A 16,497-nucleotide genomic window follows, 5' to 3' on the forward strand; every position below is an offset into this window, starting at 1 on the left:
TTAGCCAGGGAGGAGCTGACACTGCCCATTGCTCCCCTGGTTGCAAGTCTCATGGGGTCCCTTAGAGGTTAGGAGACATGCGCCTGTGGGGGAATAGCACGGGCATGCTCCCTGGAGGGAGAGAGCAATAATGGAGGTATTATTGATGAGGTCTTCTAGATAGAATGATCAGTGATTTGCTGAAATCCATCCACACTGAGCATTTTTCTGGCTTTAATTTTAGGATTTGGTCTGAAATATATATTAATCACTTAATAGGACAGCTCAAATAGTTTGGTATCCACACCTTTAAGATGGTTGGCCAACACTGAAGCATTCCAGGACAGAGGCCTATGAGCACACGCCTGAAGCTTGCTCGTGTTGGTCCAGTCCGGGTAAGGGGCGGGCTATAGCAAGCTCCACACAAGTAACTCGCCTTTCCTGCGGCTCCGCCCCCGGAAGCAATCGCTAACGCCTGTGATTGGTCAGAGCCTCTGGAGGCGGGCTCCGAGCTGAGTTGGGGGGTTCTTAGTGCAATCTGGGCAGCAGCTTGGTGGGCTACATGTCCACTGTGGGTGGGGAGAAGCCTGGGGATGCGGGGTGGGGGCAAGGGCACTGATACTGTCGGCCCCTTCAGCTCAGCCTTGAGGACATATAAGCGGTCTTTCCCCAACCTGGGCTGGGGAATCACCCCCTCTCGCCCTTTTATTGGGGCGGGTCCCTCCACGTGTCGGGAAGAAGTCTAGTAGCTGTGCTCGGGTCCCAGCTCTGCACTCTGACCTCTGGCGAGCCTTCTAACTTCATATTCAAAATGGGCTTAGCAGTGCACACCTGAGGCAGGGGGATGGTGACGTCTGGTGAGTAATGTTAAGGCCCGCCCTGAGGAAATACTCGGTCAGATGCTCTGCCCTCCAGGAATGGGAGAGAGAACATAGACAAATCCAGTGAGGGGGGGAGGCATTATTTCTTGCTGGAGGAAACTAAGAAAGGCTCATTAGGAGAAGTCCCAGTGGGCCTACAAGGTCTCTGTAAGATCATAGGATTTAGATATGCAGAGATAGGGACGTGCCAGGTGGAGGAAACTGCAGCAGCAGCAACAGGAGATGGAATGGTAAAGAGGGTATTGTTGGGTTTCCATAGAGTTTAGGGTCTGTGTAGGGGCTGGTCCATTTTGTAGTCCCCTAGAAAAGACACGACTAAAGGCCATTCAAGGAGTTACTTTCAGGTCTGAGACTCAAGAACCTCTGGAAGGTGCTCGCTTCGGCAGCACATATACTAAAATTGGAACGATACAGAGAAGATTAGCATGGCCCCTGCGCAAGGATGACACGCAAATTCGTGAAGCGTTCCATATATTTTTTTTAAAACAAAGAAAAAAAAAAAAAAGAACCTCTGGAAGACAGCCTATTGGTACTCTTCTCCCTCAATAAAAGTTTTGTTCAACTACCTCCAGATTCTTTCTGCGGTGGCTGGGGAGGCTCCGTCTCAGCAGGTGCTGAAGAGGGGCACCAGGGTTTCCTCTGAGCCCAACTCCCATGTTTCTCTATTGTAGCTCCCACCTGCAGGGCAGAGATCTGATTTCTAGCAGGTTGCCTGTGAGTTTCCAGCCAGTTTCCTTTCCCTTCGGGGCCTCTAACAGATTGGAGGCTATACATAGCTTTAGAGCCCAGATTTTTGAGCCAGGCCATCAGGGATCAAATGCCATTTTTCATACTTAGCTGATGTGCATCGGTTTCCTCACCTAAAAAGAAATAATAGTGCCTACCTGATGGGGTTGTAAAGTTTAGGTGTCAATAGAGTGCTTAGGGCAATGCCTAGGCACCTAGTAGAAATTTGTAACGAATGTGCTACATTTATGGACCCTTCCAGATCAGAGGTTATGAGGACATAACCAAGGGCCGAGTGTGGGATGACTTCACACACACAAACCCAGTTCCAGGAACCCTTTTGGACTAATAGCCCCACTTGGTTCCGTGACGATTCACTTAAGTCACCTAAGCCCAGGGGAAAACCCCAACTTTGCTTCCTCTCCCCATTAACCTCATTCACAGGCACATGTGCGTGAATATATATGACTTTATTCACTAACACGGGTCGAGGATTTGTAGTGAGGGGAAAGAGGCCACGGTTTCCAAAAATCCCAGTAGGGGATTTGCCATGTCTTCCAGGTCCAGGGCAGCCAGTTCTGCCATCCCACACTTTCCCAGACCAGGGTCCCGGAGTCCTTGTCCAGGTTAGTCCAGCCCCTGGGGGTTGGGGCCCTGTCATGCTCCTCCTCAGCCAGACACTAGCAGCCCGCAGCGACAAGGGGGCTCATCTACTCTCACACTCTGGGCAGCGCTCAGTGACAGTGGCGGCTGTAGCGCCAGGGGGTAGCTGGAAGTCCTGGCCGCACACAGTGCAGATATAGAGACGGCTTAGCATGTGCGAACGACGGTGGCGGACGAAGTGTGAGCTGAGGCGGAAGCGCCGGCCGCACTCGGTGCATGGGTAGGGCCGCTCGCCTGTATGCGTGCGTGAATGCTCCGCAAGGTTGGACCGGTGGCCAAAACGGCGGCCACACACAGTACAGCGGTGCGGCTTCTCGCCCGTGTGTACACGCCGGTGCTTGGCCAGCGCCGAGCTCTGCGCGAAGCGCGTGCCGCAGTCGGCGCATGCGTACGGCCGCTCCCCGGTGTGCGTGCGTCGGTGGCGCGCCAAGCACGAACTGCCGCCAAAGGCGCGTCCGCAGTCAGGGCAGGCATAGGGCTTCTCGCCTGTGTGCACACGCAGATGCTGCGCGTAGTTGGAGCTCTGTGCGAAGCGGCGCCCGCACTGCGTGCACACATAGGGCTTCTCGCCAGTGTGGCGCCGCCTATGTTGCTGCAGGTTCGAGGCTGCGGAGAAGCTCTTGTCACACTCCGGGCACTTGTAGGGCCGCTCGCCGGTGTGCATGCGGCCGTGTTTGGTCAGCGCCGACTTCTGGGAAAAGCGCTGGCCGCACTCGGTGCATACGAAGGGCCGCTCGCCGGTGTGCGTGCGGCCGTGTTTGGTCAGCGCCGACTTCTGCGAGAAGCCCCGGCCACACTCAGGGCATTCGAAGGGGCGTTCACCCGTGTGGGTGCGCGAATGCTTGGCTAGCGTGGACCGGCGCGCAAAAGCACGGCCACAGTCCGGGCATGCATGTGGGCGCGCCGGGTCGGCGGACTGCGCTGAGGCCTTGCTCGGGATCTGCTGGGAAAGAGGAGATAGGTCAGTCCTGACCCACAGGCCCGGGAGCAAGAGACTTGGGTCTCCGCAAGCTGCATGCTCAGTCCCGCTTATGGAAAACAGGAAAGCAAGGGTTCCTCCCTCATAGCACTGCTGTGCACATTAAATTAGGTACTGCATTAATGTACATAGCACATGCCCAGTGTCATCCTGCCTGTTCTTTAATAATTCAGCAAGTATTTATTAAAGGCGTACAATGTGCCAGACTAGGTACTAGGGATTGAGTGTTATATTTTTAAAATTCCTGCTTTCGGGAAAAACGGATGAGTGCTGATATTGGGTGAATGTTTCAAATTTAAATAAGGTTAAAATATCGATGTAACGATCAAAAACTAAAGGAAGTGAGAAAGCAGGCTACAGAGGGCACAGCAAGACCCTGAGGCAGGAGTTTTCCCAGTGAAGCCCCAAGAATGACAAGAAAAAGTGAGTAGGGCCGAATGCATGGAGGGGAGAGTAATGGATGGGGTGCCCTGGAGGAGATCTCTTAGCCTAGGACCCTGTAATATGAAAGAGATGGAGAACCATTAGAGATGTTAGGAACATGACTAGATCAGACTCATTTTATTTTTATTTTTTAAATATGTTTTATTGATTTTTTTACAGAGAGGAAGGGAGAGTGATAGAAAAGTCGATGAGAGAGAAACATCGATCAGCTGCCTCCTGCACACCCCCTACTGGGGATGTGCGGGAAACCAAGGTACATGCCCTTGACCAGAATTGAACCTGGGACCCTTCAGTCTTCAGGCTGACGCTCTCTATCCACTGATCAAAACCGGTTTGGGCTAGATCAGACTCATTTTAAAAGCCTCCATCAGGATGCTGGGGTAGAAGGAGGCAGCAGGCAGAACAGGAGCCCAGGGAGGAGGCTACTGCACTGCAGTCATCTGGCAAGAGAATACAGTGGCTCAGGCCCTGGTGACAGGTGAAAAGCGAAGGAGTGAAGGTGGCGAGAAGTGGTCTGCTTCTGAATATATTTTTGCCATTTGAGACAACAGATTTGATAAATAAGATCAGACATGAGATGTAAGGAAAAGAGGAGTCAAAATTACTCCAAAGATTTTGAATTTAGGTTCAAACAGAAGTCGAGCTGCCATATGCAGACATGAGGATGGTGGGAAGAGCAAGTTGAAGGGTGAGATCTGTTTCAGGTCACATCTCCATTTCTTGATAATCTGGAGCTCAGAAGACATTCCTAGGCTAGAGATGTTAATTGGGAAGCCGCCAGCCTGTAGATGGTTTTAAAACTTGAGGCTGAATGAGATTAACCAAGGGATGGGCAGAGAGAACCAAGGGCACCAAAATGAGGAGCAGCCAGTGAGGTAGGAGAGGATGGCGACTTAGAAGCGAGGCAAAAAACAAATCCAGGCTTTTGAATAAACTTTTAAGATACAGCATGTAGCATTTTTTAAGCTGTGAAGAAGGAGGCAAGGGTAAAACCCAAATACAATTCTGAGGCCTGAAATGAAAATGAGTCAGTTTCATGAAGCCTGGGCTTCTAGAGATAAAATCAGAAAAAGAAATATTTTGTAAAAGGCAAAGGGCACATGTTGTATTAAGTGTTAACATTATATTGTGTTAACATTTTGTATTAACAGTAGAAGGAAGAGGACTATTGAGGGCATATTGCTCCCTTCTTAGGAAAGAGAGGGCTCATCCAGGCAAAGTGATATTGAGTATCTACAGCGGGCGGAGCAGTTAGGTACATTAGTTAATGATTAAATGAAATACCTGACACATATTAAGGACAAGACAATCTTAGCTTCTCCCCACAAAGCAGTTACCATAGTCTTATTTTATAGATAAGGAAACTGGTTAAGAGAGGGTGACAGCTTGTGAGCAGTTCAGGCCTTTACTTTCTTAAGCTGCAAGGAGGAACTTCAAGGCCTTGAAGATCAGAATTCTGGTTTAAACAGTATATATAATAATAACAGTGATACCAACATTACAGCGTAAAGTTTCTAAATGCTATTGGATGTACATTATTGTATGAAATCTTCCTGTCACCGCCTTGAGTCAGTTGTTATCCTTTGATATTTAGGAAAACAGGCTGAGGCAGATTAAATTCCCAGAGCCAGTGGGAGTCAGGACCCTTACTTAACTAGCAGGCTACTCTGCGCTGCCCTGCGCTCGCACAGCCAAGATGTGACAGAGGCTGGACTCCAAGTCCTGGCACTTTCCAAAAGGGATTCAAAGTTAAAGTACAACCTGATACTTTAGATCAAGAAACTCCCCATAGCTGATTTGGCACAGTGAGAATTCAAGGTCACACTTTCCAGTCTTGCCCTGGTTTTGACATCTATTTCCCAGGGAAGTCACTCCCTTCCCAGTGAACCTGCTTGCCTCAGTGAACCCAGGAAGGCGAGTTAGGTCGGCTAGGTGAGATAAAAACTGCCCAACTTGAGGTATGCACACATCACAGGATGCAAAAGGATTTTAAGTCTTCTGTCAGCGCACTCTTATCATTATGATCATTATGTACCTATTTTCATGGATATTAGAAAAACTATGCATCATATGAAACCCACAGTTTCTTTTTTTTTTTAATATATTTTATTGATTTTTTACAGAGAGGAAGGGAGAGGGATAGAGAGTTAGAAACATCGTTGAGAGAGAAACATCCATCAGCTGCCTCCTGCACACCCCCTACTGGGGATGTGCCTGCAACCAAGGTACATGCCCTTGACCGGAATCGAACCTGGGACCCTTCAGTCCACAGGCCGACGCTCTATCCACTGAGCCAAACCGGTTTTGGCAACAGTTTCATCAGTATTATTTTTTTTTGGATGAACATGGATTTAACATAAACAATGTGAATCTCTGAAGAAAAGCATTAAATAAATGAGCACTGGGGCGAGCTGGAGGGGGTCAATGGGGAAAAAAGAGGGACATAGTAATACTTTCAACAATAAAGAATTATTTAAATAATAATAATAGAGAAATAAATGAGCACTGACCCACTGGTGTGGCTCAGTGGTTGAGCGTCATCCCATGAACCAGGAGATCAAGGTTGAATTCCTGGTCAGGGCACATGCCCCGGTTTCAGACACCATCCCCAGTAGGAGTCCTGCAGGAGGCAGCCCAACAATGATTCTCTTGCATCATTGATGTTTCTATCTCCCTCTCCCTTCCTCTCTGAAATCAGTAAGAAAAAAAATATTTAAAATAATAAATAAATAAGCACAACAGTGAGCGCTATACATGTGACTAAAGCTGGGCAAATACCAAACTAGGTGGTCAGTCAAGGCCTTTACATGTGTTAAATTCTACAGCTATTAGATTTAAAAATAAGAATAAGTAGTATTTGCACTATACTAAGAGGGTCCAATGGGGATACAATGTAGTATACTAAGATATATAAACTTGAAGTTTTTGAGTTTGTCTTCCTGTTTATGTTTTTTTTTTTTTTTTTTTTACCAGAGCAAAGTTCCCAGTTTCCTCCTCAGCCATTACTTGTCCAATTAATAACAACAACTACCATGAATTGAGTTCTCTATGTGCCAGGGACTGTGCTAAGTGCTTTTCACCCATGTTCTGGTTAAATTCTCACAACCCTTTGGGTTAGGTTTCATTAGCTCCATTTTATAGATAAGGAAACAAGACTCAGAAGGAAAGTGACCACACAAGGCCCTACAGCCAATCAATGGCAGAACTGGGGTCTGAACTCCAAATCTCATCATCCAAAACACCTGTTCTCTTAATCATGATGCAGGTCTACCTCACTGACAAGTTTGAGGTCACCCTACACAGCTTGTCTCCCCGCCCTGGACCCTTTTCAGAATCCCCCTTCTTTTTGGTAATACAATCCCTATCCTCTAGCTCCTTGCTAGAATCTGAAGTCTTACCACAGACCTACTGAATCAAAATCTTCACTTTAACAAGATTCCCAGGTGTTTCGTATGCTTGTTAAAATTAAGACACTTTTAATCTAGAAGAGAGGACACCTCCTGGAGAAAGCAGGTGGAAAGGTGAAGAGAGTGTTACAGGCTGAAGGACCACACAGGCAAAGTCTTGGAGGTGAGAAAGGGCCAGGTCTGTTTGAAGCTGGGGCGGGGGATGGGTGTTGGGTCATTAAGTCAGGACATGAGGTGAGGTGGTGTAGAGCTTTGAATGACAGACCTAGAAGCTGAGACTTTATCCTGAGGGAAACAGAAAAACACTCAAAGGTTTGAACAGACAGAGAGAGAGGATTAGATGTGCACAGAGCCCTTGGAGAAAATCTTTGTGTTCATTAAGGAGAGGTTGGATTTTTAATTTTTTAATATATATATATATTTTTATTGATTTTAGAGAGGAAGGGAGAGGGAGAGATAGATAGAAATCCTATCTAATAAAGAGGGAATATGCTAATTAACCATCACTCCATCACAAAGATGGCTGCACCCACAGCTGAGGCCAAGTTCCCATAAGGAGCCTTAACAAGCAATCAGCAGGGACCTGAGGTTACGCCCTCCCCCGCCCCCATGGGGCTTGACAGGGGACCTCAAGGTGCGCTTCCCGTCCTGGTGCTGGGCTAGGGGACCTCAGGCTGCTCCCCTTGCCCCAGCACCAGGCTGGGGGACATCAGGCCATGCCCCCCAACCAGCAGGGCTTGACGGGGGACCTCAAGGTGCGCTTCCCGTCCTGGTGCTGGGCTAGGGGACCTCAGGCTGCTCCCCCCACCCCAGCACCAAGCCGGGGGACCTCAGACCATGCCCCCCACCTGGCAGGGCTTGACAGGAGACCTCAGGCCACACCCCCCACCCAGCAGGGCTTGACTGGGGACCTCAAGGTGTGCTTCCTGTCCTGGTGCTGGGCTAGGGGACCTCAGCCTGCTTCCCTGGCCCCAGCACCGAGCCAGGGGACCTGAGGCTGCGCCCCCCTGCCTGGTGGGGCTTGACAACCCAGGCATGTGCCCTTGACTGGAATCAAACCTGGGACCCTTCAGTCTGCAGGTCAACACTCTATCCACTGAGCCAAACCAGCCAGGACTGGAGATGTTGGGTTTTGATAGGCAGTGAGAGAATGCTTCGGCGCCTGCGTGCAGCATGATTCAGGCCTGTTGTGGCCATGGGACTGGGTGATGATAGCTAAGAGATACAGGATGTCAGCACTGGAGAGAGCTTGGGAGATGACAATTTTCATAGAAACGGAGGCTCAAGGAGACCACACAGCGAGCTCATGAGCCATCTTGTGGGCAGAGTGCTGTGCTAAATGTTGATGGGATGTGTGTGAGTAATCCTCACTTCCACTCTCCTCCTCCAAATCCAGTCACCCAGAGGATACTCAGTCTGGCTTTCAAAAATCTTACTTTCATTATCTCATTTTACAGATGAGAAAGCCAAGGCAAAGCTGATAAATGGTGAAGTTGGGATTTGAACGGATGTTTTTGACTGCTACAGGTTCGTCTAGAGCAGGGGTGGGCAAACTTTTTGACTCGAGGGCCACAATGGGTTCTTAAACTGGACCGGAGGGCCGGAACAAAAGCATGGATGGAGTGTGAACTAATATAAATTCAAAGTAAAGGAGCGGAGGGGAGAGCAAGAGAACCCTCCGCTCTTTCGGCTCCGCAGGCCGCAGCCAAACGGGCCGGATCCAGCCCGCGGGCCGTAGTTTGCCCACGGCTGGTCTAGAGTCTAGCCCTCTGTACATTTCATGACTAGCCATGCCCAGCCTCCTTCATCCCATCCTTAGCTCTAGCCAGTCCAATCAAGGTTCATAAATATCCCCAACTTTCTGACTTGTCTCCACTGCTGTCACTACCTGAGAGCAGGCTACCAGCCTTACATGGCCTGTTCTCCCCACAACAGCCAGTGCCTCCTCTGATTTGAGGCTTCTGATGGCACCGTATAACCTCACGCGGTAGGTAAAATTCCTATGCTGGCTTCCAACACCTGTAGCTCTCTGGCCCCATCTCCTCTGAGCCTTTGCTTTTGCTGTTTCCTCCTCCTGGAATGCCCCTCCTCTGCCTCCATTTGCCAAATCCCCACTGAGTTTTGTCTGTGAACCTTCCCCACTGCCTTGAGTTGTCTGCCCTCAATCCTCTGTCTAGGCCTCCATGTTGGTTTCCCTTTCATACCCAGCCCTAGGATACAGCCCAAAAAGGCCTCTGATAAAAATGAGTTGAAAATTCTCCAGAAGGCCCTAGCTGGTTTGTTCAGTGGGTAGAGTGTTAGCCTGGGGGCTGAAGGGTCCCGGGTTATATTCTGGTCAAGGGCACATGCCTGGGTTGCAGGTTTGTTCACCAGTAGGGGGTGTGCAGGAGGCAGCAGATCAATGATTCTTTCTCATCATTGATGTTTCTATCTCTCCCACTCCCTTCCTCTCTGAAATCAATAAAAAATATATGTTAAAAACAATCCTCCAGAAGGATGACATAGACCATGCCCTTAAAGTTTAAGAAGAAGAAAGATGAATAATATTTACCTAGTATTTAGGATGTGCCATACACAGTTCTTGCTCTTTACATGTATTAACTCATTTCATCCTCACAACCCTAAGAAGTAGGTACGGGTATGACTTTCCTTTTACAAATGAGGAAAGTGAGGCACAAAGACACTTAATCTAGAAGAGATTGCCCAAGGTGATACAGCTGGTAACTGATGGAGATGGAAGTCCACCCTGAGCTCTAGAGTTTGAGTTCTCTTTTTATTTTTTTAAAAATATATTTATATTGATTTCAGAGAGGAAGGGAGAGGAAGAGATAGCAACATCAATGAAGAGGGAGAATCATTGATTGGCTGCCTCCTGCACACCCCCCCCCCCTACTGGGAATCAAGCCTGCAACCTGGGCATGTGCCTGACCAGGAATCAAACCGTGACCTCCAGGTTCATAGGCTGAGGTTCAACCATTGAGCAAAACCGGCCAGGCTGGAGTCTGAGTTCTTAACTTATAGGTGAAATGAGGAGATCCACAGGGCCAGAAGAAGCAGACTAAGCTAGGATGATGGGCCAAGGAGGCCTGAGAAAAACAGACCTACAGAGTTATTTTGACTGGGAGCAGAGGCCAAAGCAGCCAGCCCCCGCCCCCTAGGGCCCACCACACTCACTAGGGGGCAGCAGAACGTTCTTTCCCTGGCAACTGGCTCCCTTGCAGAAAGAAACCAGAGCCTGGGCCCAGAAACCTGGCCCAGCCAGAGTTCTCCAGGTATGAGCAGGGTTGCACTGGAAGTTGTGGCAGTTCGGGGCTTGAATGGGAAAATCTAACTCATATTCTGATATTAAAGCTCCTCTCTTTAAACCTTCATCACCCTCAGGATAAATCCCAAATGCCCTACCTGGCCTGCCACACACCCTAAGCTCATCCACGCTTCTCCCAGTGCCCCACTCACCCCCTCTGAGCCACTGAAAGGCCCATTTCTTCTGCCTGGAGTAGTCACTCACCTCACCCCTCACTCTCACTGGTCTCAGATAAGCCATCTCTTTACTAACTTTGAGACCTTGGCCAGTCACCAAGCTATCAAGCTTCCTGAGCCGCAGTTTCCTCACCTGTAAAACGGAACAAATACTACCTATGTTATAGAATTGAGGTGCTTAAAACAGTGTCTGGAGAATAGTAAATGCTACCAAGAGTCAGGGGTTTCTGTTGTCTATTGCCTAACCTGGCCCCTCCCCCACGACATCTGCATTAGGTTCCCAGCTCTGGGCTTCTCCCCCCTGGTGGCTGCTCTCATCACACAGGATTGTAGCTGCGTGGTTACTCAGCAGTCTACCAGTGCTACACATCAAGCTCCATGGGGAACCAAGGAACATATATATATGGTCACCCAGCACAAACCCTGGCACCGTAGGTGTGAGATCTCTTTGACCTCAGCATAGGCAGTGGGGCAGAAGGATGGGTTGCTGATCCTCAGATTCCAGATTAGGGATCAGGGTGTGGGACACATACCTCCTTGTTGTCCACGGGGATCTTGAGTTTCACCACCTCATACTTCTCCTCACCCTCATTTTCATCCTTCACCAGCAGTACCATCTCCTCTTGCATCTCTTCCTCCTCCTCCTCCTTCTGTGCCTGTTGTTCGTCAGGCATCTTGGTGTCCTAGGGTGGGCAGCTGGGTCAGAAGCTCAGGACCCACCCCGCACCCCGGCCCTGGCCCAGGCAAGGCGGTTGCCTTGCCCGACCTGGTCTCTGGGTCTGGCCCTCTCCCTCCCACCCCAGCTCGGCCCTAGGCACCAGCACTTGCCCGCGACTAGCTCCGAAGACACTTGTTCACCCCACGCATCCCTGCGTGAAAGGCCCAGAACAGTTCGAATCTCCAGTGCCAACGAGTCGTTACCCTCCCGCGCTGAGTCACTGCCTGGTGCCTGGGTCGGCGGCCCGGAACTCCAGGGCACCGGCTGCAGGCGGGATCGGTGCGGAGACCTGGGGGTGCGCACTCACCAGCTGCAGGTTTCGCATTAGCGCAACCCCCCCGACCAGGACAGGGCTCCCCGGGTTTGGACACTTGTGATGCTTCGGAGGCGGGGCCTCAGGGAGACCTGTCATTGGTCAGAACAGATAACCGCGCCCCCTAGGGGAGGGGTCCGGAGGACCCAGGCGTCCAGTCCGAGCTGCCCCTGGAGGATGGAGAGCCCAGAGCCAGTGACCTCTGCTGTTCCCCAGCTCCCAGGACCCCAGTCCGCTCTACCCCGACTTTCAAGGTCCTCGCAGTCGGTTCTGACCCACCTTCAAGGCGTTTCTCCTGTGTCCGGCTCGGAGGTCTCCGCTGCGGCCGAGCACGTCCGCTCCGCCCAAAATAGGCCACGTGCGCTCCAGCCCGGGCCTGGGCCTGGGCCTCTCGCTGGCGCCCCGCCTGGAGGGCGGACCCTGTTGCCTCCTCACCTCTTCCCTTTTCCTCCTTCGCTGTCTTTTCTCCTTCACCGGCGTTGTTTTTCCTGGACTCTGAGATAGCTTGCTCCTTGAAAATATGCTTACCAAATCTACACCCACATAAAGCTACCGCTGCCCTGTCTTGAGTCATGTGACTACTATGCACCAGCAAGCTAAGCGTCTCACACTCCAGATCTCTTGAAAATTAAATATGTGTCGGTTTTTTGTGTTTTTTTGTTGTTGTTGTTAATCCTCACCCGAGAATATTTTTTAAATTGATTTTTAGAGAGAGTGAAAGGGAGTGGGAGACAGAAACATAGATGTGAGAGAGACACATCAATTGCTAACCTTCGGGGGATCCAGCCTGCAACCGAGGTACATGCCCCTGACCGGAATCGATACCGGGACCCTTCAGTCCTCTGGCCCATGCTCTAACCACGGAGCAAAACCGGCTAGGGCGTAAAACTAAATGTATTGGGGTAAATTATCACCACTCAAAGTCTAGTCTCCTTCAGACACCATATATTTGACCCTTTTCCCTGGTCCTCACCTTCCCCCCATCCACCCCAACCCCGCCCTTCTACCTACTGCTGTGTTGTCTGTATCTATGAATTTATTGATCTCTTTTTATATACACAAAGGTGGGTCCATTTTGTGGATGGGCTAATTGAAGTTCTGGGAAGTAAACTGATTTGCCTAAATTATACAATAAGGGTTTTCACATCATCCCCCACAACCTAGTAGCCTAGGTGGAAAATGGGTAGCTCACAGGCCAAATCTGGTTCACAGAAGTATCTTGTTTGTCCCTCTGTATGCTTTTACATTTAAAAATTAGCTTCAAAAAAGAGGTCTTGTGCAAATTTTTTATTTCCAACATTTCAAAATATCATTTAAAGATTCAGTATTTCCCATTCCTCTTGAAAAAAGATGTCTATTTCTCCCATTTTATGGACAGGGCAACTAAGAATCAGAAATGAAGAAAGCAAAGAGAAATAACATTCAGTGAATGCTTAAAATCCCTACCTTGCCTCTTTACAACAGCTCTATGTGAGGATCTATAAAACATCTCCCTTTGACAAATGAGGGAACTAAAGGTTAGAGAACTTAAGTAATTAGTTCTAAGTCACAGCTGGTAAGTAGCAGATCCCAAAGCTCACGTTCTTTCTATTGCTCCAAACCAGGGGTGGGCAAACTTTTTGACTCGAGGGCCACAATGGGTTCTTAAACTGGACCGGAGGGCCGGAACAAAAGCATGGATGGAGTGTTTGTGTGAACTAAAATAAATTCAAAGTAAAGGAGTGGAGGTGAGAGCAAGAGAACTGGATAGAACAGCCGGATCCGGTCAGCGGGCCGTAGTTTGCCCAAGGCTGCTCCAAACTATCAGAAATGAGGTTACACGGGCTGGAGGGGGTCAATAGGGGGAAGGGGGGAAATATGTAATACTTTCAACAATAAGCAATTATTTTTTAAAAAAGATACAAGCGAGGGACAAAGGGTCGGAGGGTCAAGGGAGTCTCAATGATCTGGTAGTGTTTTCCTTGAATCCAGTGCCATGTGGAAGCTGGAAGGCTGGTCCTTACCTCTCTGACACTGAGCTACCTGCTCATGTCACCTGAAGCAGGCGTGGCTAGGATCTCTGTGCCTCAGGGCCAGCAAAAGAAAAAAAAAAAGAAGAAAAGAAATGAGGTTACACAAGGAAATTGGTAGCAGAGCCACAGGACTCAAACCTGAGCCTCAGTCCGCAGAGCCCAGGGCATAATTTGGATGTTGGGATTAAATCTGGTCAAATATTTGTGTCTCCCCAGAGGTAGGCAAAGGTGTTAAATGGCTGAATACTCACACTCAAGATCCCCAAAGCCACTTTGATTTTGTTCATTCTCTTAAATATTCAGTGAGCCCTACTATGTGCCTGGCACCATTCTAGGTATTGGAGATGCAGTAGTGAACAAAGCAGACAAAAATCTTGACTACCAGGGTCCTTCTAAGGGTGTAAAAAATATGAACAATAATCAAGAGAATTTCAGATCCTGATAGATACGAGAGGATGAGATAGGGAGTGGTGTGGTTGGGGGCTTCCTGAATGGGCAGGGAAGGCATCTCTGAGGAAGTAATATCTGAGATGCCTTGAATGATGAGAAAACGTTAGCTATTTGAATCTGGAGGAAGAGTGTCTAAAGAGAACTACAGCCTGGCTGACATGGCTCAGTGGTTGAGCATCAACCTATGAACCAGGTGGTCACGGTTCAATTCCGGGTCAAGGTACATGTCTGGGTTGGGGGCTCAATCCCCAATGTGTGGTGTGCAGGAGGCAACCAATTAATGATTTTCTCTCATAATTGATGTTACTATCTCTCCCTCTCCTTTTCTCTCTGAAATCAATAATAATAATAATAATAATAATAATAATAATAATAGAGTGTGAGAGAGAACTACTTAAGGTAGGAATGAGTTTGGCCTATTTGAGAAACAGAAAGGCTTATGTGGCTGGAGCCAAGTAAGTTAAGGAGGGAAAATGTAGTGTGGAAGATGGAAGTGGGTTAGGCAGGGACCCGATTATGGCTGAAACCCCACCTCTAAAAAGGCAAGGCCTGCTTGCCCTGATTCAGAGAGTCAGTGAGGAGACTGGGCTGGGAGCACTGAAAGTTCCTTCTAGAAGGGCCTTCTGCTATGGAAGGACTAAGGAACAGTCCTTTGAAATGGAAAAGGACTGCATCCATTTGATCTGCAAACATGTACAAGTATCTACCTAGAATTGGAGCTAGTTCCTGTTCTTGAGAATCTCATAGTCTAGTAAAGAAGATTGTGATGAAAAATGCATAGGAGTATATATGATTAAATTTACATATAGCCTGGCCAGCGTGGCTCAGTGCACATGCCGGGGTTGCAGGCTTGATCCTCAGTGTGGAGTGTGCAGGTGGCAGCTGATCATCACTGATGTTTCTCTCTCTCCCTCTCCACTCTAAAATCAATAAAAAATATTTTTAAATATTTACATATAAATGAAAAGGAAACAATAGTTGTTCTGGCAGATAGAGAGGTAAATGAATAACTGTTGAAGGGAGTGGGTATTGGGTACAGGCCTCACTGAGGAGACAAATGTGAAAGGACCTTCAAAGATGAGTGGGAGTTTGCCAGATTAACAAAGAGGTAGCAGCTTGTGAGATGGTCCAAGGACACTTCACCAAAGTATTTAGTGAGGCCTACTGTGTGCCCGGCCCCTTTGAGGACTGGGAGATAGAAAGTTGAATTTGGGAAAGTCTTTATCTTCCTCATTACTCTGCATGTCACTACAGTATTTGTCTTCAGCCTCACTAGAACTTCAGGTCTTGAATCCCCAGCAACTTGGTGTATACTCTTCACTCTGCCTAGAACACTCTGCCTCCTGCCCCACCCCCCATCCCCCACCCCCCACCCCCCACTTCCTCCTTTCTTAGTTTATTCCAAGTCATTCTTTACCACTTCTTTGGAGGAGAGGCCTTTGGATCACACAGGAGAGGCCTTTGGGTTTTTTTTGTTGTTGTTGTTTATTTTTTTGTTTTTTAAAATATATTTTTATTGATTTCAGAGAGATAGAAACATGAATGATGAGAGAATCATTGATCAGCTGCCTCCTGCATGCCCCCCAGTGGGGATTGAGCCCGAAACCCAGAATTGAACCTGGGAACCTTCAGTCCGAAGGCTAATGCTAGGGCTGGAGAGGCCTTTGGATCACACAGAATTCTCTGCTGCATGTGTGCTTCTAGCATAGTCCTTACCACACTTGAAATCACCTGTTCAGTGGCAATCTTCTGTGTAGAAACTGAGGGCAGAGACTTGGTCTTATTCATCCTTCTGTCCCCAGTAACCAGCATACACTAGGTAGTGCTGTTGAGTGACTATCCTCAAGAAGCTCTAGATGTTGTCAAGGTAAGAAACATTCAAACCTGTAGAGAAATTTTGTGAGTTTATTTGAGCTTGACAATTACTGGAAGCAAAGTCTCAATGGACTGAGACAGTGTTATAGAGAATGGCAGTTTTGCACTCTATATTATACACTAGTGGCCCGGTGCACGGATTCGTGCACATTGAAAGGAAATTAATTAAAAGAAATATTTTAATATTGCTATTCACCCTTTCTCTATAATAGAAGTGTCAGAGATGAAAGAAAATTAGTAAAATTATATGAAAATAGTATATAAATTGATTAATAACTAAACAATAACAACATTATATAACAACAAAGACATGACATAAAAACAACAAAAACATGATATAAAAACAACATTGGTAAAAACAATGTCTGATAAATTGATTAAATTTATTCTAATATCTCCCTGTTTACCACATTAAGAGTAAAAACACTTTCAGAGTGCGTGACTAATTTGCGCCAGCAAGAGCTTTATATGTATCATGCATGCATGAGTCAACGTTTATTTTTAAATTGCCAGTGCGTGTCATATGTACTGGCTGATTGGACAGATGTATGGTCGGTCACTTAGCCTTTC

At 48.1% G+C, this 16,497-nt stretch overlaps 1 protein-coding gene across 1 annotated transcript; it reads right to left on the reverse strand.

The window, feature by feature from the left end:
- Positions 1 to 2,036: 2,036 nt before the first annotated feature.
- On the reverse strand, positions 2,037 to 11,634 carry LOC308253574 (uncharacterized protein). The gene is made up of 3 exons (XM_080679169.1): positions 11,585 to 11,634; positions 11,093 to 11,242; positions 2,037 to 3,189 (listed from the first exon to the last, which is right to left on the reverse strand). Exons 1-3 carry the CDS (start codon positions 11,600 to 11,602, stop codon positions 2,293 to 2,295), a joined length of 1,065 nt encoding a protein of 354 aa, XP_080535295.1. The 5' UTR covers positions 11,603 to 11,634; the 3' UTR covers positions 2,037 to 2,292.
- Positions 11,635 to 16,497: the final 4,863 nt, after the last annotated feature.

Source organism: Plecotus auritus (genome assembly GCF_963455305.1).
Source record: "Plecotus auritus genome assembly, chromosome: 7".
Classification (NCBI taxonomy): domain Eukaryota; kingdom Metazoa; phylum Chordata; class Mammalia; order Chiroptera; family Vespertilionidae; genus Plecotus; species Plecotus auritus.

Bases quoted from the DNA above. Each gene is read 5' to 3' on its own strand.
- LOC308253574 (XM_080679169.1), bottom strand. The intron at 3,190-11,092 runs GTATGTGTCCCA...CTTTCCCAGCAG, and splicing joins TCCCCGTGGACAACAAGGAG to ATCCCGAGCAAGGCCTCAGC.